Raw genomic sequence first — 22,399 nt, forward strand, 5'->3', positions numbered from 1 at the left:
GCTGGTTTTACAGGCATGAGACACTCCACTCGGCCGCTAATCTACTTATAACAGTCTTGGTCGGGGGAGGGAGGGTGTGGTGTAGTTTATGTGTTTTTAAGACAGGATTTCATTATGAACTCCTGATCCTCCTGCCTCATCCTCCTAAGTACTGGGATTACAGGAATGCACCACCAATTCTGGCTCTCTAATCTGTATTTAGGGCTTCAGAGAAGCCCTACAATTTATTCTCATAAAAACCCTGGGGTAGGGGCTAGGAAAGCAGCTTAGTGGTAGAGTGCTTGCCTAGCATGCATGAAACTCTGGGTTTGATTCCTCAGTACCACATAAGCAGAAAATCCAGAAGTGGTGTCATAGCTCAAGTGGTAGAGTGCTAGCCTTGAGCAAAAGAAGCTCAGAGACAAAGTCCAGGCCCTGAGTTCAAGCCCCAGGACTGGCAAAACAAAACAAAACCAAAAAACTCTTGAGGTAGAATCTGAAGGTCTCCCTACAGAAGTGCCCTTGTATTTTAACTGAGACAAGGCATGTTCCTCTGTGGACTGCTTGATGTTTATTATTTTTTCTTGTCCCATTTTGGATAGCTTAAGGAAACAATAACTTCATCCATAAAAACCTCCTTTATTCTTGCTATGAAACAAATTTTCTAGGCAAATGGAGGACTCTGGGTCTGAAGGGCATAAGGAAACAGAGGGCCCGCAGGCTCTGGGTCTCAGGGAGTTGGGAGGGCAGAAGCACTCTCAGAGGATGCTGGTGGCAGCTGGCAGCACTTCCTGTCTCATGAAGATGTCCAGGTCCAGGCTGGGATCTTCTAAATCCAGTTCCAGGAACTTCTCCACTAATTCCTGGCACCTGAAGAAGACAGAGAATGGCGGGGTGATGAGAGGCTGGGTAACAGTCCCTGAGCCCAGGAGAGTCTGCATAAGAAAGCCATCAGCTTGCCAGCTCAGGGGTTTAAGGAAGAGGCAAGACGTCACTGAAGGGCACAGCTGGAGGCAGGCTTGCCTCTGGGTAGAAGACGCTGCCCAGAGAAGGCTCTGCGGCCACGCACTCACTTTTCCATTTGGTTCTCCTTGAGCAACTCCCTGACGGGCTGGATAGGTTTTCCACTGCGGATCAAGTCTGAGACCTAGGAGCAAGATGGAAGGTGGGAGAGGTATGGGGAGCTGAAGTAGAGGAAAAGACTATTTGGGGCCCAGATCTCCAAGAGAAGGGACAAGGGGAACTCCGAAGTGAAAGTGTAGAACACAGAAGCTCCTCACCTCTTTGGCACGAGCGATGAGCTTGTCTGGCAGGCCAGCCTGGGCAGCGGTGTGCGAGGCATGGCTGGCTCTGGCAACCCCTTCGCAAAGCTGGTAGAAGAAGACGAGGTCGTCCCCATCTTCACAGGTCTCCATGGTCTTAGAAGAGAACAAAAGGGGTCAGTGTGGAGGCTGGGAATGTGGCTTCGTGGGGGAGTGCTTGCCTGGCATGCATGAGGCCCTGGGTTCAACTGTACCACATAAATAGAATTTTTAAAAATAAAAAGAGAGGGCTGGGAATTTGGCATAGTGGCAAGAGTGCTTGCCTTGTATACATGAAGACCTGGGTTTGATTCCCCAGCACCACGTATATAGAAAACAGCCAGGGACTGGGGATATAGCCTAGTGGCAAGAGCGCTTGCCTCATATACATGAAGACCTGGGTTCAATTCCCCAGCACCACATATACAGAAAATGGCCAGAAGTGGTGCTGTGGCTCAAGTGGCAGAGTGCTAGCCTTGAGCAAAAAGAAGCCAGGGGCAAGTGCTCAGGCCCTGAGTCCCAGGCCCAGGACTGGCAAAAAAAAAAAAAGAAAAGAAAAGAAAACAGCCAGAAGTGGTGCTGTGGCTCAAGTGGCAGAGTGCTAGCCTTGAGTAAAACGAAGCCAGGGACAGTGCTCAGGCCCTGAGGCAAGCTCTAGGGATGGCTAAATAAATAAATAAATAAATAAATAAAAGAGAGCTTTAAAGGGGGGAGGGGACAGTATGTCATCAACCACTCTGCTTCCTGCCCAAGGCGGAGAGGGGAACCTTGGCCAATTCCTGTGTGGACTGAGAGGAGGAGAGGAACCGGGGCTCCTGCTTAGGGAACCCTTGCTCTGATAGAGAAACCAATCCTCACTTTGGGAACACACTCAATTTAAGGGTCACTGAGGTAGGTTAGTTTCCTCACCAAATAGTGTACCAGGGGTCCCTGAGGTAGTAGCTGTAGCTGAACAAGGCTCAGGAAGTTGGTGGCCACAAAAATGTGGGGGCACGTGGGTCCAAGCGCCAACCAATGTCGAAGCACCGAAGCCAGAAGTGCCAGTCCATCCACCTGCGCCAAGGGCAGGAGGGAGGGGCTTGAGCTCCGAGCAGCTCCCTCTGCACCTGCCCTGGCCTTGCCCCACCTCCTCGTCTCCATTTTCTTTTCTGCCCACATATCCGTGTTCTTTCCCAAGCCCGGCTATACTCAATTGCGCCTTGATCCTCCTCCCTCTCCCTCTCCCTTGCCTCAGTGCCCCTCTTACCGTGTTGGTTCCCTTCCCAAATTCATCAATAAGGACCAGAGACTGCTCGGTGGCGTTATTCACTGCTTTCGCCACCTAGTGGACATGAGGTGGACAGGAAGCCCCATTAGCACTCAGGGGCCTCTAATGGTCCACAGGTTTTGTTCATCCTTTCCTTGCTAATACTGTCTCACACAGAGCCCAAGAGAGTGTGTGTGTGTGTGTGTGTGTGTGTGTGTGAGTGAATTGTGGGGCTTGAACTCAAGGCTCGGAAGCTGTCCCTGAGCTTTTCTGCTTAAGGCTAGTGCTCTACCAATTTGAGCCACAGCACCACTTCCAGTTTTCTGGTGGTTAATTGGAGATAAGAGTCTCATGGACTTTCCTGCCTGGGCTGGCTTTGAACTGTGATCCTCACATCTCAGCCTCCTGAATAGCTAGGATTACAGGCATGAGTCACTGGTGCTCAGCTTTCAAGTGGTGTTTTGGTATCACTTTTTGCATTCTGAGCACTGCTGAGATAGTTCCTTCTCTATTGTCCCGAACCAATCTGGATCCCTCCTCCCTTTGCTCGCTCTGACCTGGTTGAGATCAATCATAAAGGTTGAGAGGCCAAGGGAAATGGATTCACAGCTATGAATCCTGGTGAAGATGGCATCCACTGTCCCAATTTCTGCCTCCTCTGCTGGCACAAAACTGCCCACTAGGGCCATGAAGGTGATCAAGCCAACCTGAACAGAAGAGGAGACAGGACACGGAGACGGGTAGTGTGGGCAAAAGTAAGCGTGAGGCTTCGCTGAGGCCAAGGATGATAGATCAAAGAGAGATGGACACCAGCTAAGAGAAGAACAAAGGTATTAACACACGGTTCCCCCCACCCCACCAGCTTTAGACAGAGCAGAGGCCTATTCCAAAGTAGCATGGACTTATTTAGAGGTGGATCATGGGAAATCAAATCATAGAAAGATCTCTTGGAACATGGTTGTCAGGTAGAAAACAAGATGGAAGAACAGAGGGCTGGGGCTGGCTGGCAGGTTGGGGGGAGGGCCAGGATGTAGGGCTTCTCAAACCTGTTTGAGATATATGCTTTTCCCTGAGGAATTGGGTCCAGTGATGACTTTGACCCTCCCTTTGTCCCCAGCACATTCTGTGGAGTTGGGCACAAAGGTTCTTGCACACAGTTCCATGAGGGGGTGTCTGTAGTGAGCAGAGAGGCACTTTCCATGGCCCATGGACCCAGATGGGGGGCCCACTCCACCCCCACCTCAGAGGATGGGGCCTTTGGGCACCTTGTGTCTAGGTCACCCCCCCCCCCTGCATTCTTACCTGCCCTTCTGGATTCTTACTCCCTGGAGCTGGGAGGAATAGCGGGGCCTGGAGTAGCCATAGTCCCGGGCAGCACTGGCAAGAGCCAGCAGGACATCCAGGCGGGCAGCAAGGTCCAAGACTGGAGTCAAGGCAGCTGCCCGTGCCAGCACCTGGCACTGCAGCTGGTGCATTAGCAGGGTCTCCTGGTCTGGGGGCAGGCGAGGGAGGGAATGAGTCAGCCCCGGAGGACAAGGCATGGGAGACAGAGACCCAAGACACCTGGAACCAGGCGCACACGCAGCCGAGATCGAGCCAGTGCCTGAGACCGCCAGAGGTGGGGAAGGTGTAGAGCAGAGAGGAGGCCAGCAGAGCCCCAGCCGGCTGCCTGCCCCCCACCAGCCTCACTCCTCTCACCCCGGATCTCGCAGTACAGGTCCCCCAGCAACGCATCCAACTCCTTGGTTCGAGCGCTCCGATAATGCAGCTTCTCCTCCGAGAGGAACTGGGTACAAGAGTTCAAGGCGATGGCGTTACACCTCTCACTCCTTCACAACCTTCTCACTTTGCTCACCCAACCTCTAGTACCCCCCGACTTGACTTTCCTCCTTTGTCTCAGAGGTGGTAAATCTCAAAGGAAAACCACGGAGGAGATCTCAAAATGGACTAAAATCCTTCCTTTAGTTGGAGATTCATTTTCCTTAATCAGTCCCGGGCTGGGGGTGGAGGGGTGGGAGGGGGAGTTGAGGCTCTCACCATAAAGTCCATTCCCTCAATCTCAAAGTCGCTGGCTTCCGCCATAGATGGCAGGCGGGAAATAGAAAGGAGGAAGCCAATCTGGAGAGAGTAAAGACATAAGATTGGGGGTACCTTCTTTCCTTAGGGGAGGCCCAAAGATCCTTGTATGTATCCCCCAGGCCTTCCTTCTGGAGGTGAAAGTGACACAAAGGTGACACTCCCCCACAAGTTCTCTTAGCTACTAATATGGCCTCCACAAGCCCAATACCGCCTCCCAAAGCCCCCTGGTGGTCCACCTCCTTTCCCACCCTCACCAGGGGGATGTAGATGACGCTGCACGAAGGGATGCGGGCGTCCAGATTCTCCAGCTCTTTCCGAGCAACTTCAGTGAGGAAACTGGGAAGACCCATCAGCCTTCGTTTTTCTCGAAGCATGGAAGACATGTGGATATGAAAAGTGAGGACCCTGCTCTCCTTGCTAGGTCGATCCCCATCTATGGGGGCGGCTTGCTGAGGGGGCACCCCATGGATGGGCTCACAGGCAGGTCGCACCCTCAACACTCACTCTCATCAATTTCAGGATCTATGTTGGGAAGGATGGTGAAGCGATTTTCAGCAAGACTGCCCTCGAAGTCCACCTGCGGAGATAAAGGAGAAGCCGTTTCCCCTCCCCCTGGACCAGCTCTGTCCTGTTCCTCCGTTTCTCCCCCACCCCCATCCTACTCGAGCCCTCCAAGCACTGCCAATGTTCTGCCGCCATCTCATCAGCTCACGTGTCCACATCGGCCACCCCACGTTCTCCACACCCTCGTCCCTTTCCCCCTCTCCCCAGATGCCCTGTCTCTTTCCTCCCACTCACCACTTTGCCGATGAGGCTGGCGATGTGGTGTAGATCATCGGAGAACTCTTGGGCAATGTCCCGGAAAAGCTGGATGCACTGGGGCAGGGAGCGGCAGGCATCTCGCAAACCCAGGGCGCTGTACACCGTCTACAGGGGAAACCACAAGGAGGTGACCCCACTCAGGAGCACAGCGGGGAGGGAACGTGGACAGGTTGAGAAGAAGGAAGACCAAGGGGAGAAGATGCAGTAAAATGAAAAAAATTTAAAAAGGAAGAAAAGGTGTTCAGGTACTAACTAGTGTCTCATGCTTGGAATCCTAGCGACGTGATAGGCTGAAATTGGGGGGATCACGGTCTGAGGACAGCTTGGGCAGAGAAGTCTTTTTTGTTGTTATTGGTCCTGGGACTTGAATTCAGGGCCTGAGCACTGTCCCTCAGCCCTTTTGCTCAAGGCTAGCACTCTACCACTGTGAGCCACAGCTCTACCTCCAATTTTCTGGTGGCTCATTGAAGCTGAGGATCTCACAAACTTTCCTGCCCAGACTGGTTTTGAACCCTCGATCCTCAGATCTCAGCTTCCTGAGCAGCTAGGATTACAGGCATGAGCTACTAGCACTGGGCCAGATAAGTCTCTAAGACTCCATCTCAAAGGAAGAAGATGGGGCTGGGAATATGGCCTAGTGGCAAGAGTGTTTGCCTCATATACATGAAGCCCTGGGTTCAATTCCCCAGCACCACATATATAGAAAATGGCCAGGAGTGGCGCTGTGGCTCAAGTGAGCAAAAAGAAGCCAGGGACAGTGCTCAGGCCATGAGTCCAAGGCTCGGGACTGGCCCCCCAAAAAAAAAATCAAAGGAAGAAGATGGGTGTGGTGATGTAACCCTGTCATGCACAGAAAGCCAAAAATAGGTGGCTTGAAATACAGGTGCCCCGAGCAGGAAGTGAGACTATCTAAATAATAACCAGCACGAAAAAAGACAGAAAAGAATTTAAAGGCAAAAAAAGAACAGTTAAAAAGAAAGTTGCATCTTTTTAAAATACTAAGACTACAAAGAAATAGGGGTAACTATAGAGCAATTATTTAATCATGTTCGGCCTCCCAAGTGTTAGATGATGAAGGAAAGGGAATATGATAGAGGGGATGAATTTATTCAAAGTATACTGTGGGCAGATATGGAAATATCACCATAAAACCTCATGTTAAAAATGTATGTTGAGGGCTGGGGATATAGCCTAGTGGCAAGAGTGCCTGCCTTGGATACACGAGGCCCTAGGTTCGATTCCCCATCACCACATATACAAAAAGGCCAGAAGTGGCGCTGTGGCTCAAGTGGCAGAGTGCTAGCCTTGAGCAAAAAGAAGCCAGGGACAGTGCTCAGGCCCTGAGTCCAAGGCCCAGGACTGGCCAAAAAAAAAAAAAATGTATGTTGAATTAAAAATTTTTTAAAAGAAGTAGAAATGGAGGAAATATTGATAAAGCTAGATTGGAATTAGTTGTAGTGTTGTAACTATATAGTGGTATGAGGGATTAATTATACTATTTTTTCTAAATTCTTTTTTCCCCCTGTCCTGGGGCTTGAACTCCAGACCTGAGCACTATCCCTGATTTCTTTTTGCTCAAGGCTAGCACTTTACCCCTTGAGCCACAGCGCCACTTCTGACTTTTTCTGTTTATGTGGTGCTGAGGCAAGCACTCTACCACTAAACCACATTCCCAGCCTCTTCTCTCTCTCTTTTTTTTTTATGTCAGTTGTGGAGCTTAAACTTAGGGCCTGAGCACTGTCACTGAGCTCTTTTGCTCAAAGCTAGAGCTCTACTTTGAGCCACAGTTCCACTACCGGTTTTTGAGTGGTTAACTGGAGATAAGAGTCTTACAGGGACTCTTATGTCTGGGCTGGCTTCGCGCCACAATCCTAAGATCTCACTCTCCTGAGTAGCTAGGACTACAGGCATGAGCCACTGGCGCCCAGCTCTAAATTATTTTTTATGTATGTGTCCCTATTGGGGCTCGAACTCAGGCCTCTCACCAGGCTTATGCTCTACCACTTGAGCCATGCCTCCATTTGGGGACTTTTGCTGATTAATTGGAGATAAGAGTCTCCAACCTCAGTCCTCAAATCTCAGTGTACTAAGCAGCTAGGATTATAGCTAGTAAGTCACCAGCCCTGGCCTGTAACTATTTTTTGATGCTTTCCACAATACAAAAGTGGTGTTTTTAATTTTTGTTTTGTTGCTGTTGTTGTTTTAAGCCAGGGACTGGCAGCTTACACCTGTAATTCTAGCTACTCAGGAAGCTGATAGCTGGGGAATCCCAGTTCAAAGTCAGGTCAGGCAGACAAATTTGGGGGCTCAGACTCTCATGTTCAATTATCCAGTAAAATGCTGGAAGTGGAGGTAGGGGTGTGGGTCAAATAGTAAAGTGTGCCTTTAATGAAAAAGCCAAACAAAAGTGAGAGGTCCTCTAAACTGGGCACCAGAGGCTCACGCCTGTAATCCTTGCTATGCAGGCTGAGATCTGAGGGTCATTTTAAGAGTAGTAGGATAAAGTTATACTGAGTGACCACTGTAGGGGTCTGGATCAAAGTGCAAATTTAACTTGGACTTCAGGAGTTTTAGAAGGGAGGCCTTACATGGTGTGTGGTGGCACGCAGGAGACCAGAGATAGAAGGATCTCATATTGGAGGCTAGCCTAGGCTACCAGAGCAAGATTTTTAAAGAACCAATGGATGGGGGAAGGGGCATGCCCCAAGGTGACCTTTATCATTGTATGTCCTATACCCCAATAAAAACAAATTAACAAGAAAATCAATAGAAGAGAAGGCCTTACCTTATACAGAGCCTGCCAGTCACTGACCTTGGTGTGGGACAGCTTCATGCGTTTCAGAATAAGCTAAAGGCAGACAAGGAAATAATCACTTTCCCCTCTCCCCCCCTGGATGTCTCTCAAGAAACACACCATCCAATGTCAGCCTTCAACCTCCTTTCTCCCATCCCAGCTCCCCACGCCGGGGCTCACAGGCACGTTCTTGATGTGACTCATGAGCCGGTGCAGCATCTGAGCCATGTCCAGATTCTGGGGCAGCAGAAAAAACTGGATAACATCTAGACGTGAATTGAGCTCCCCCAGGTCCTGTGTTGGACGTGTGAACCATAGCCTGGAAGTGAGGGGTGGGGTGAAAAGCTGAGAAATTACACTTGTACCCCTTCTTGTCTTGATCTCAATTTTCCAAAATGTCTTTGGAAGTCCCTCCCTGGGGATTGTGGTACTATGGATTTCCAACTTGTTACAGGAATATACCAGCAAGGGCAGTGTCCTATCTATGTGGGTGTGTTTATTGAAACTTGGTTGTGACAAAACTGTCTGTATAGCATGATTTTGATCGATAAGCCCATTTGTTATTCCATGTGGCTGTGTGATGGAGCTTGTCAATATTTTAGGAGAGCAGTGTGTTCAAGTATCTGTGTGCCAACGCCGTTGCTCTCTCTGTGGTGCGGTAGGAGAGGGTGAGTCAGGATGAGTTTGCATATCTGTATTTAGCTGTGAAAGTCTCTCTGGGTAATAGCAAGTTCTTTCTGTGAAAATACAGAAACTAATCCATACTAAGCCTCGAAGTCATAGTAAAGGCTGTCTCTGCAAGGAGAAACATTTGAGGAGGGGAGGGACATCTGAGAAACATCTATGGAGATTGTCTTACTCTTTTTTTCTTTTTCTTTCTTTCTTTTTTCTTTTTCTTTTTTCTTTCTTTTTTTTTTTTTTTGTTGGTCCTGGGGCTTGAATTCCAGGTCTGGGTGCTGTCCCTGGCCTTTTGTTCAAGGATAGTGTTCTACTACAAGAGCCACAGCACCACATCCATTTTGTTTTTTGTTTTCTGAATAGTTTATTAGCAATAGAGTCTCACAGACTTTCTTGCCCCGGCTGGCCTCAAACTCCGATTCTCCGGTCTCAGTTTCCTGAATAGCTGGGGTTACAGGTGTGAGCCAACAGTCCCTGGCTTTCCCCCCCCCCCTTTCTTTTCCTTCCTTCTTTCTTCTCTCCTTCCTCTCTCTGATCTCTTCCTTCCTTCCTTTCTCTTTTTCTTTCATGACAGTACTAAGGCTTGAGCATTATGTCTGGGTACTGTCCCTTAGTTTTTTGCTCAAGGCCCTTGTTCTATCACTTGAGCCACAGCTCCACTTTTAGCTTTCTTGGTGGTTAACTGGAGATCAGAGTCTCATGAACTTTCCTGCCTGAGCTGGCTCTGAACCTCAATCCTCAGATCTCAGTCTCCTGAGTATCTAGGATTATAGACATGGACCACTAATACCCAGCCAAAGAGCATCTTATTCTTGACGGGAGGTATGGCTCAGTGGTAGAGCACCAGCTGTGAGTGAAAAAAGCTATCTAGAGCAGAAGGCCTGGATTTAAGCCTCATTCTCAACATATACAACCACATACTCATACAAGAGTGCCTTTTTCTTAAATGGGCTGTGACTATAGATTTTTTTAAATTATTGCTCATGACTTTGTATATCATCTCCTAATAAGTTCGTATGCAGAAATAAATATGCCATCTATGCTTATTTAATTCTGGATGTTCCTATCTCCCTATAGTAATGAAGAGTTGTGAAACTAAGAAGCTGAGCCCCGGGATTTTTCTCTACATTAGAACAAACCATTAAGCATTTTATCAGAGACAATGTATAGAGACACTGGGGCCTGAGGATACACTCCAACTAGAATGAACCCGTCTACTTTCTCCTTGGTTACAGAGGGCTTCTGTCACAGCAGTGTAAGTCCATCTACAAATATCTGTCCCCACTTTTGGAAAGCATATGAGCCTCATTAAGCAGACATTTCCTGAAACATCTAGGTATCCTTCTCTGATGTTTTGCTAGTGGCTTAGCAGATCATAGTCAAACCAAATTGCCTAATTTTATAGCTGAGGAACTGAGGCCCTTTGCAGATACACAGCACGGCTAATGAGAAGTATATCTGGGTCTTAAACTCAGCTCTCCAGACTGCCAGAGCAGTGCTCCTTAGAGCATACTGTGACATTCAGTTGTCTTCTAAGCACCCTGTCAGCTTTAAGCCAGTGGGGTCCTTAGTTCATCCTTCTGGTTATGATTTCATGGCCTGCATGTCACATATCCCACCTCTGCACCCAGATATTCTTCTCATCTGTAGGCTACTTCTCTTCTCCACTGAGAATTCCTTCCTTTCATCCCTGATTGAGCTTAGAGATTTAAATTTGAAGCACTGGGGCAAATTACCCTACCAGTTGCCTTGAGATGACCTCAGAGATTATCCTAAATTAATCCCCTCTGAGGAGGATTATGGGGAAAGGATGTGTACCTGCAGGCTAGCAAAGGTTTCCACTCTGAATTATTATTATTATTGTTTAATTTTTTGGTTGGTTACAGGGCCTGAACTCAGGGCCTGGGTACTGTCCCTGAGCTTTTCTACTCAAGGCTCATACTTTACCACTTGAGCCATAGCTCCATTTCCAGTTTGCTGGAGGTTAATTAGAGATGAGTCTCACAGACTTTCTTGCCCTGGCTGACTTCAAACTGAAATCCTCAGATCTCAGCCTTCTGAGTAGCTAGGATTACAGGTGTGAGCCACCAGCACCTCACTCTGAGTTTTTAAGAGATGATGGGAATGGTATGCTTGGATTTGTGTACTATGTTTACTCAGAGTACTCCACCTACAGGCCAGGCAGGCACTGAGATAAACAGAAATGGCTGCTGGATACTGTTCACAGCTATAGAAACAAGGAGATTCTCTAATGACTAATTCCAACGTGCTATGACAGTGGAAATGAAAAACATAAATAAAGCCAGGCATCAGAGGCTCAAGGCCATAATTCTTGCTACTCAGGAGGCTGAGATCTGAGGATTGCAATTCAAAGCAAGCCCAGGAAGAAGAGTCCATGAGAATCTTACCTCCAATAAACTACCCCCAAAAAAGGCCACAAATGGAGCTTAGCTTGAGTAGTAGAGCACTAACCTCGGGCAAAAGTAGCTCAGGAACAGTACCCAGGTCCTGAGATCAAGTCCCAAGACCAGCGCACGTGCACACACACACACACACACACACACACACACAAAATATATATGTGTATACATACATATATATAACAAGCACTATATGAGCACAAGAAAAATGCACATCAAAAGGTTTGTGTAGCTGGGTACTAATGGTTCACATCTGTAATCCTAGCTACTCAAGAGGCTGAGATCTGAGGATCCCAGTTCAAAGCCAGCCTGGGCAGGAAAGTCCATCAGACTCTTATCTCCAATTAATCACCACAAAATGGGTAGTGGAGTTGTGGCTCAAAGCATTAGAGTGCTAGGCTTGAGCAAAAGAGCTCAGGGACAGGGCCCAGGCACTGTGTTCAAGCCCCAAGACCAACAAAAACAAAAATAAACACGGTTTTGGTATCCAGGCACAGGTGGCTCACACTTCCAATCTTAGCTACTCAGGAGGCTGAGATCTAAGGATCAGTGAGACTTTTTATCTCCAATAAACTATCAAAAAAGCTGGGGACTGGGGATATGGCCTAGTGGCGAGAGAGCTTGCCTCGTATACATGAGGCCCTGGGTTCGATTCCCCAGCACCACATATACAGAAAACGGCCAGAAGTGGCGCTGTGGCTCAAGTGGCAGAGTGCTAGCCTTGAGCAAAAAGGAAGCCAGGGACAGTGCTCAGGCCCTGAGTCCAAGGCCCAGGACTGGCCAAAAAAAAAAGCTGGAAGTGGAGCTGTGGCTCAAGTGGTAGAGTGCTACCCTTGAGCAAAAGAAGCTCAGGGACTGTGCAGTGCCCAGGCCCTGAGTTCAAGGCCCAGAACTAGTTAAAAAAAAGGGGGGGGGGAGGAGAGGGGCTGCTTTTGTAACACTGAGATTTGAACTCATGGCTTTATACTGGCTAACAGGTACCCTACCAATTTAGTCATACCTCTGCCCTCCTGTGAAATTTTCATCAGGAAGTTGATAATTGACTAGGTACTAGTAACTCACAACTGTAAGCCTAGCTATTCAGAGGGCTAAGATCCGAGGATCCCAGTTCAAAGCCAGCCCAAGAAGACAGCAGCTGGAAGTGGAGGTATGGCTCAAGTGGTAGAGTGACAGCTTTGAGGGGAAACAAGGCAAATAAGAGAATGAGGCCCTAAGTTCAAGCCCCAGTGCCAGCATGGAAGAAAAGGAAGGGAAGAAGGGAGGGAGGAGAGGAAGAGTAAGGGAGGGAAAGAGGGAGAGAAGAGAGGAAGAGGAAGGGAGGAAAGAAAGAAGAAAAAAGGAAGGAAGGAAGAAAACAAAGGAAAGGAAAAAAATCAGATAGCTGGCTTGAATCTTGAAGCTTTTTACAAGGAAGATACAGGCAAAAGACTTTCCAGAATGAAAAATGATAAACACGGGTATGGTGTGTTTCTATAATGGCAAGAAGCCCTAAATAAATAGAATACTCGCTGGATTAAATAGGAAAGGACTTCTGAGGACTGTGGGAATGTGAGCCTGAACACCATACTGCAACCTCATACCAAGGCAGATGCTAATCTTCATCCAGTTATTTTGTTTCTACTTAAGGTTTGTTTTTTTTTAATAAAAATAAGTAATATGTTCATATCTCTGTGTTGGAATGGCTGATATTTTAGAAGGATTAAATGGAAAAGGAAGAGATTAGGGGTAAAGAAACCAATCTGGAGACAAATGCCCTGCTCTGGGTTAGAAATGATGATTGCCAGGACTGAAGCAGTGGGAAGAGGGCGAAAGTGATGGCTGAGATTTTGGGATAGAATCAGTAGACTTTAGTGAATAATTGAACATGGAGTGGGGGATAAGCATCAATCCAGGGTTCATAGCTTGAGTAGTATACTGCCAGCAATGCCATTAACAAAAAAAAAAAAATGCAGGCAGAGCCAATCTGCAGGGCATCAGTTTGGCTGATCTGACTTTGAGGTGCCTGAAGAAACTACATGTGGCAATTATATGCAATTAGCATTCTAAATACAGAGTTTCAAAACTACAGAAACTAGTGTGAGACATCAAAAAATAGCTCAAATTCGAGAACTTGTTTTGAGATGTGGTGTGAGTCTTTTTGATGTTGTTTGGTTTTACTTTGCTTTGCCAGGGACAGAACCCAGGACAAATGCTCTTCCATTCTGGAGTCCTAGACCCCTGCAGTAGGTTCTGTTTTCTGCTTTGCTATGTATCCTAGTTTGGTCAAACTCTCAATCCTCCTTCTTTTTTTGGGGGGGGGGGGGGAGGGAGAGTTCTGGGGCTCTAACTCAGGGCCTGGGAGCCGTCCCTGAGCTTCTTTTGCTCAAAGCTAATGCTCTACCACTTGAGCCACAGCTCTACTTCCTGCTGTCTTGGTAACTTTTTGGAGATAAGAGTCTCATGGACTTTCCTGTCCCAGCTTGCTTTGAACTGTAATCCTCAGATCTCAGCCTCCTGAGCAGCTAGGATTACGGGAGTGAGCTAACAGTGCCTAGCTTCAATTCTCCTTTAGCCTCCTAAGTGCTGGGATTAAAGGTATGCACCCAGTGACATGTGAAATGATTTTTTAAATTTATTAAAGATATTCCTCTAGGTTATTTTAGTGTTTGTGGTCTTGTTCCTGCTACTTGTGTGTAAGCAAGTCTGTATCACCAATTGGTAATGTATATCTGTGCTGACAACATAAAATGACGATAACAGCAGCTACTACATGGTGCTACTGGAAGAGTTAATACATTTAGCCAGTATTCAGTAAAGAGTAGTTATTTACTACTAGTAGTAGACAGATTGGTGTGTGAGGATCTTTAGGCAATAAGTAGACATCAGTACATAGAATACATACACACAGGACTCAGGCATGTGTATGTAGCTTGTCTGAGTCCACTCACCTGAGCAGCTTTTCTCCCCACTTACAGCGACATCTGTTGAGGATTCCTGGGAGGGTAGGGGGACAGGGAATGAACATTTTATAAGGCAAGATGGCTTACAAGTTCAGGTACACAGTAAAAAAAGCTGCCAGAGTTGGCATCTAGCCACACAGTTGGGCTAGCATTACCATACATGGAGATGTGGGACAGAATGGACACTCACAGGAACACTCAGCCGGAAGAACACTCAGAACAGGCCGAGCTATGACTCACCAAGAGCCCAATATGTGTATGTAAAAATTACGTACAATCCACTGAGATATGCAGATACTTTCTGTCATCTCTTTAATATACCCTAAAGCCACAGGCATGTGATAAAGACTGCAATCAAATACAGGCGGTTACCATAGTGACTTACTCCTTTCTACAGGACCTCCTAAAGCCACAGGTTCCCAACTAGAAGAAACATTCGTATAGACCCAGGGAATGAACACAGAATTGGTAGTTGCAGGGCTGGGGATATGGACTAGTGGCAAGAGTGCTTGCCTCATATACATGAAGCCCTGGGTTCAATTCTCCAGCACAACATATACAGAAAACAGCCAAAAGTGGCGCTGTGGCTCAAGTGGCAGAGTGCTAGCCTGGAGCAAAAAAAGAAGCCAGGGACAGTGCGCAGGCCCAGGACTGGCCAAAAAAAAAAAAAAAAAGAAGAAGAAGAATTGGTAGTTGCAGCTGGTACCGAAAACACTGCATAAATAGAAAGATAAAGGAGCAGGAACAAACTCAAAAGAGTTACAATCCAGAAATGTGGGTTGGCATGGAAGAGAAAATTGGTAATGGGAATGCAATGGGAAGAAATGGGCTAAGATTTATCTTGGCAGCCAACTGCTTTTGTAGCAGGTTTTATAGCATATAGAGAACGGAGTACACCTACCAAAGAGGCTGAGCCCCTCCTTCAGTCCACTGGCCACTTTGTACACTGAGGGGTGAGACTCACTCTTAAAAATCTGTAGAACACTGTCAGGGAGAAATGGAAGAGTTTGGGGATAACTCAGATTTTTATTTGTTTTTGTTGCCAGTCCTGGGGCATGGACTCAGGGCCTGAGCACTGTCCCTGGCTTCTTTTTGCTCAAGGACAGCACTCTACCTCTTGAGCTACAGCGCCACTTCTGGCTTTTATCTATATATGTGGTGCTGAGGAATTGAACCCAGGGCTTCATGTATACGAGGCGAGCACTTTACCACTAGGCCATATTCCCAGCCCCATGATAACTCAGATTTTTGAAGGCGAAGGGAATTAATGATTGAAAAAAATAGAATGGGGATTGGGACAATGCTCCTGAGATTGTATTCCCCCACCACACTTTGGTGGTACTAAACCTAGGACTTTTGTACACTGGGCAACTACTCTAGCACTTCAGCCAAGTCCCTACCCCTGAGTCTGTCTTGACGCAAGGTTTATCCCTTGATTTTCTGTGCCTCAGTTTCTCCCTTCAGAAAAAGAGGGTGATAGACTGGGGGTGTAGCCCAAGGGAAAGGAACTTGCCCAGCATATATCACGCCTCAGCTTCCATTCCCAGGAAAAAGGAAGGAAGAAGGAGAAAAGAAAGGGAGGGAGGCAGGGAATCGGGAGGGAGGCAGGGAATCAGGAGGGAAAAGGAGAAATACCTTTGTGCTTTTCTCCCTTCATCTTCTTTTACCTATCATCCTTTCCTTCAGAGACAGAGACCTTAATAGCTTCAGGCTTAGGGAAATTAAAGCCTCATTAAGATTAATAGAGCAGGACTGGGAATGTGGCTTAGTGGTAGAGTGCTTGCCTAGCATACATGAAGCCCTGGGTTCCATTTCTCAGTACTACATAAACAGAAGAAGCCAGAAGTGACTTTGTTCCCCTCCATGTGGCTCAAGTGGTAGAGTGCTAGCATTGAGCACAAAAGCTCAGGGAAGTGCCCAAGCCCTAAATTCAAGCCCCAGAACTGGCAAAAGAAAAAAATATATATTACTAGACATTAGACTCAGTCTTTTTCTCTCCACAAGGGCAGACTGCCTCTACCTCCTCACCTGTAAGTGTCTTGATCTATGCTCACCAGATGCGTCCTGAGGACAGAAAACACAGACAAGGTAGTTGGGCTATGAGAGATGTGAGTTCATTCCAAAACTCCACTCCTGTCTCTCTGCTCTGAATATGATTTCGATCTTCTCCCCACAGCTCCACTGCCCTTTATCCTGTGTGTCCTAGCACATTTCACCATCCCCCCCGCCCCCCGGATTGCTGCCCCCATCCCCAAGCCTGGGGCTCACTTTTTAAGCCTCCCAGTCCCACTTTACTTGGTTGAGATTAGAGTGAATCACCTACAACACAAATTTCTTAAAGCCCAGGATGGGGACGCTGACATTATAGTCTTCTAGCTCAATCCCAATTCTTCTTCGACCCAAGAACTTGAGCAATCCTCCAAGAGCCCGAACCTGGGAGGGGATAAGCACTGGATAAATCCCCTATTTATTCAGCAGGGGTAAATGCTAATACAGTCCTCCCTTGCTATATCAGGGCTCACTTAATGCTATTTTGTGGGTTCTAGCCTATCATGGGGGTCTCTGGAAGGTAACTCCTGCAATAGGTGAGGGATCGCTGTATCCTAGAGGATGCACAACAATAGAGAAAACTATTATTTTCCAGAAATGGGCCAGTACCTTCCAGAATGAAGCCCTAGGACTGGCATGCTTGTGCTTTTCTCCAATCAGCTACACAGCCCAGCCCTTACTCCTAGGATCCAGCTCACCAGGAGGAGACATTCAAAAGGAATAATTGAGGAGAGGAAGAGGATTTTCTCAGTGGCAGTCATAGACTCTGGGATGAACGAGTAGTTTCCAGAAAGAAGACGTTGTTTGCTTATCTCTAGACCTATTTGGGAAATTGGGGAGGGAAAGGTCTAGTGGTATTTTTTTTTTCACTCCATTTTAAGAACAAGACAGTAAAAGCAAGAGAAATGTTGGAACTTGTCCAAGCTAACATGGGCAGTTAATGGAAAGCTAATGAAAAAAAATTCAGATTCGTTTTGTTTTGTTGCCAGTCCTGAGGCTTGGACTCAGGGTCTGAGCACTGTCCCTGGCTTCTTTTTGCTCAAGGCTAGCACTCTGCCACTTGAGCCACAGCGCCACTTCTGGCCTTTTTGTATATATATGGTGCTGAAGAATCGAACCCAGGGCTTCATGTATATGAGGCAAGCACTCTTGCCACTAGGCCATATTCCCAGCCCAGATTCTTAAATACATTGTTTTTTTTACGTATAATAGAAAGATGTTTGACTAAAGGCACAATCTGAGAAAGAAAAAGAATATGTGGAAAATAAAATAGGTAATGAGGGAGGAGATAACAAATTGTACAAGAAATGTACCCACTGCCTTACATATGAAACTGTAACCCCTCTGTACATCACTTTGACAATAAATAAGTAATTACTTTAAATAAAATAAGTATATTATAATAATTTTTAAACAGATGATGACTGTGATTCTTTACTATTCTCAGAAGGAAAAAAAGATAAATGATGCAGGAGAGAAAGATATCTATCTGGAATTGGCAGGGGGTTAGTCCAAAAGATTATGCTAATAAGAGGAACTGATATCATTAATGCTTTAATATAGGGCATTACCTGTAATTTTGCAAACCTGGGAAGTTTATAAAAGTGTCTTATGGCCATCAGGGTCACCAAAGCAGGTCTTTTTTTTTTAATATCAACAAATGACTTAAAGAGAAAATTCCAACAAAGCTGTTCAAAAAGTTTATCACTCCTTCCACTCAAGGAAAGCTCTACTCCCTAAAAATGCCCAACCTAAGTCTTCACTGGAAGTTATTAAAGAACAAAAATCAACAGAGATCTTAAACAGGTCAAGGAGAATGAAGAGGTGGGGTTAGTGTAAAAAAAAAAAAAGCTATCTGGTGCTGGTGGCTCATGCCTATAATACTAGCTATTAAGGAGGCTGAGATGTGTAGATTATGGTTCAAAGCCAACCTGGATAGGAAAGTCCACAAGACTCTTATCTCCAATTAAACACCAAAAACAGCACCAGAAGTAGAGCTATGGCTCAAGTACTAAAGTGTTAGGCTTGAGCACAAAAGGTCAGGGACAAAAGCACACACACACACACACTCTCTCTCTCTCTCTCTCTCTCTCTCTCTCTCTCTCTCTCTCTCTCTCTCTCTCTCTCTCTCTCTCTCTCTCTCTCTCTCTCTCTCTGAGAATTGAACTCCTGTGATGGGTGGAGCAGGGGAGGGCTATCAGGATGGGATGCAAAGGGACAAAGGAGATACCAAAATCCACACTTGGCAAATATACGACTTCAGGTCTCTTTGGCTCTCTCTCCTCCTCCAAGGCTGTGGGAGGCAAAGAGAGAACCATTATTGCATGTATCTGAGTCTGTGCCTCCATCCCATTCTCCCAATCACCCATTTCTATCTAGCCTCTTTGAACATTCCATAACTTAGCCCTTTCTCCTTTTCCCTCGCCCTTACCAAGCTTTCCTAGAAACTGAGTCATATTCTCATCCTGTTTTGCGCTCGTAACAATAGACTGGGGATTGATTTCATCCAGAACTTGGAAAGAGAAGAAAGAGCAAAGGAGTTAAAGGATCGTTATCTTTTAAGGAAGAGGGAACTCTGGCTACCCTCTCTCCTCAGGTTTTCTCTAAAAGTCGGAAGTGCTGAGTACATTGGGAGCATAGGTAAGTCTCATTCTATGGTTTCTAAAAGTCTTACAGAGTGTAGGAGGAAAGAAGGATGTCCTGAAGATTGTCACTAGCCTAAATCCCTCGTCATAACTTACATGTTCAGGACAATACCTGCAGCACTTAACACATTGTAAATACTTAAGAATATCGAAATGGTTCCTTTGGCGTACCTCCTGTGGTCACTGTATGTGATTTTGGTACACTGGATATTGTATATATGCTTATCTGAACTAGTGAAGGGAAAGAAAAATGAGGGAGGGTGCAACAAATAAGAAATGTACTCACTACCTTATGTAACTCTACCCCCTCTGTACATCACCTTGTCAATAAAATTCAATTAAAAAAAAAGAATAATGAAATGGCCAGGTGCCAGTGGCTCATGCCTGTGATCCTAGCTACTCAGGAGACTGAGATATGAGGACTGCGGTTTGAAGCCAGCCCAGATGGGAAGTATGGAAGTGTTTAATAATCAACCATAATCCATAAATTGTCAAATAAGGACATATGAATGAATCACACTTGCAGTTCTAGGAAGTAGAGGCATTGATGGCTCTGCCCTCACCTCGTTGGAGAAGCTTGAGGCTCTCATGGTCGGGGGCATCTGGCATAAAGTGGATAACAGAATCACTAGTGTCATAGTAGGCAATGCCCAGATAGCCTGAATTCCACAGCACACACAGATGGATCTGCCCCCACGAGGAAGAAAGGAAGCCAATTATTTGCACCACTGGCAAGTGTAGGATTTTGCCAGGCTACATTAACTATTCGTTCACCATTTTATCAAATCACCCAGCGCTTCCCAATCCCCTTGCATTGGAACACCCTGACATCCCCTGACAACTCCACCTCGGCCGGCTCCTCGTCTTCGTCCTCCTCTTGGATTTCTCTGATTTCCTCAGGCCCCGGCGCCGGGGTAGGGAAGCCGGCTGAGGCCGACCTCGGTCCCGGGCCCGGGGCCTGAGGAGTCCCGCCTGGGGATGCTCCGAAGGAAGCCATGGACTTGAAGGCTCTGCGGATGCAGAACGTGACATTTCGTTACCGAGGGCGGGGAGGGCTGTCGTGACAGGGAGAGGCACGCAGAGGGAGCTTCGCGGGTACTTCACGGAAGTAAGAGTGGGAAGCCCCGGAGCGCCCCACCCGCGTTTCTGTCACACAGATTTTGTAGTGTGAATGGGGGGGAGGCTTCACGGTCCGAGACGCGGGCCGCTACCAACCACGCCCCCATCCCGGCTCCACGCCCTAGCCCCGCCCCACCAGTGAGGCCACCTCGCGGCGTTTTCCCCGCCTTTTCCGTCACCCGGGCTGAGAGAGAAGCTCGAGACCCGTCCCACCTCAGGACAACCCGCCAAAGCAGGCGGGAAGCCGCGCCGGTGCGAAGGCGGGATGAGCGCGCGCTCACGTCCCGCCCTCTTCATAGCTATTGGTCAGAGCGATCCAGATGCTATGTAGCGATTCGACGAAGGCGCAAAGGAGGCGGGGAAGAGATGACGGATCTGGGCGCTGATTGGTTTATCTTCCATGAGGGCGCTCCTTAAACGTTCAAACTTCCCGCCCTTTGCCGTTGCTTAGCAGCCGGGTCTCCGATTCACAGGGTTCAGGGCTTTGATTGTCGCGGGGCGGAGCCGGGGTGGAGTCGGCTGGCGGAGCCTGACTTCCGCCTGGGGAAGGGTCTGCGGCTGGCCGGGGGAGGGGTTGGCTGTAGCCGACCTTAAAGCGACAGAGCGTTTTTCTTCTCCCTGGCCCCCCCTTCCCACCCCCGCTCCGGAAGTGGAGAAAAGCAAAATTAATTCAACCCTGGCCAAGAACTCTGAGTTAATATTTGCTCCGAGTTAATATTTATAAAGAACCCCGAACACTGCCTGGCAAACAAAGTGAGAGCTACGTGAGTGTTTTAAATAAACAAGTGGAAAGAAGAAACAAGACTCTCATTTCCACTTTCCTTTGCCTGTTTCCTGGGTGCAAGCCATGACCATCCCCACAAAGACACGACAGGATCTGTTTTATTTCATACCCCTCCCAGGAGGTGAAAATATTCAAATTACACCAAATTTTAAAATAAGTAGACCAAATGAAAACACCTATACCCTTATAGGGTTATGTGCATACCTCCCTACCCTAGTGCACTCCTCTAATGACAAGTATCATTCATTCATTCATTCATTCATTCCCTCAGCATCTATTTTATGCCTACTCTGGAATAGGTGATAAACTCCAAGTGATGAAATTAATTGTTTCTGTTTCATGAAGCTTGGTTTTGAGTGTTTGGGGGGAAGAGGGGAGAGGAGTGAAGAAAAGGGAGACATTTGTGAGGGGAAATACATACATACATACATACATACATACATACATACATACATATGGAGAGAGTGAGTTGGGTCTGGGCTTGAACTCAGGGCCTGGGGGCTGTCCCTGAGCTTTTTTGCTCAAGGCTAGCTAGCCCTTTACCACTTGAGCTACAGCTCTACTTCATGCTTTCTGTGGTGATTAACTGATGACAAGGGGTTCGTACCTGTAATCATAGCTACTCCTGAGGCTGGGACCTAAAGATTGTGTTTCAAAGCCAGAGTCAGAAAAGTCAGTGAGACTCATTCATCTCTAATAAACTACTCAGAAAAAGCTGAAAGTGGCACTGTGGCTCAAGTGGTAAAGGGCCAAAGAAGCTCAAAGACAGTGTCCAGGCCCTGAGTTCAAGTTCCAGGACTGGCCAAAAAAGAAGTCTCAAAGGCTTTCCTGCTCCTGCTGGTTGTGAACCACAATTCTCAGATTTCAGCTTCCTGAGTAGCTGAGGATTACAGGCGTGAACAACTGGCTTTTAGTTAGAAGTAAATACTTATTATTTATTTTTTTTAATAATCTTTCTCCTTAGCTTTGTACCCTGATGAGGAGAGGTTGGGAAAAAGAAGGTATCAGAAGACCTGGCTGTGCTGACCAGTGACTGGAAAATCCCCTCCAGCAGGAAAGGTTGGGGAGCACAGTTAAGGGCTGAGTTAATGGTTACCCGTGGCAAATTGTTGAGCAACAAAAGCTATGGAAACCTGCAGGAGGCTGGTGACAGCTCTGGGGAGTGGCAGGGAGGGACACACCTTCCAATCTAGGGTGTGAAAAGATTAAGGGACTGATTTCTTGAGAAGCAGAAGCGGCTTGGAAAAAGAAGACTGCGGAAAGAAAGGGGAGACCCTATTGAGAGAAGAAAATGAAGGGCAAGGAGAAGAGATAGGAGTGAAATTCCTCTGATTCAGGATTTAGGGGATTATCGCCCCTGGTCTCCAATCCATGAGGCATTGCTGGGTGGTTCCAGAAGAGGGCAGCGTTACCTGCCACCTGGACAGTTGAAGCTAAGCAAGCTACAGGGTTACCACACCAGCCAGTCAAAGTCAATATTGATGATCCAAGCAGCTGTACTGACAACGCTGTAGGAGAAAGGACAGGCAGGGGAGAGGCTACCA

The 22,399-nt window shown here is 47.1% G+C and overlaps 1 protein-coding gene across 1 annotated transcript; it reads right to left on the reverse strand.

Annotated features, from left to right (window-relative positions):
• Window positions 1–543: 543 nt before the first annotated feature.
• Window positions 544–21,017, reverse strand: Msh5 (mutS homolog 5). Its single transcript, XM_048348212.1, is given in 25 exon segments — window positions 544–849; window positions 1,053–1,126; window positions 1,260–1,397; window positions 2,190–2,333; window positions 2,527–2,601; window positions 3,084–3,233; window positions 3,573–3,699; window positions 3,829–4,018; window positions 4,225–4,312; window positions 4,564–4,644; window positions 4,860–4,969; window positions 5,110–5,182; window positions 5,404–5,532; window positions 8,213–8,275; window positions 8,402–8,540; window positions 14,247–14,292; window positions 15,160–15,242; window positions 16,287–16,322; window positions 16,582–16,745; window positions 16,988–17,127; window positions 18,538–18,600; window positions 18,739–18,819; window positions 19,516–19,639; window positions 19,800–19,962; window positions 20,220–21,017. Coding segments are annotated over 25 exon segments (2,742 nt in total). The 5' UTR covers window positions 20,369–21,017; the 3' UTR covers window positions 544–737.
• Window positions 21,018–22,399: the final 1,382 nt, after the last annotated feature.

The sequence above is a fragment of the Perognathus longimembris genome, chromosome 6, assembly GCF_023159225.1.
Source record: "Perognathus longimembris pacificus isolate PPM17 chromosome 6, ASM2315922v1, whole genome shotgun sequence".
Lineage (NCBI taxonomy): Eukaryota > Metazoa > Chordata > Mammalia > Rodentia > Heteromyidae > Perognathus > Perognathus longimembris.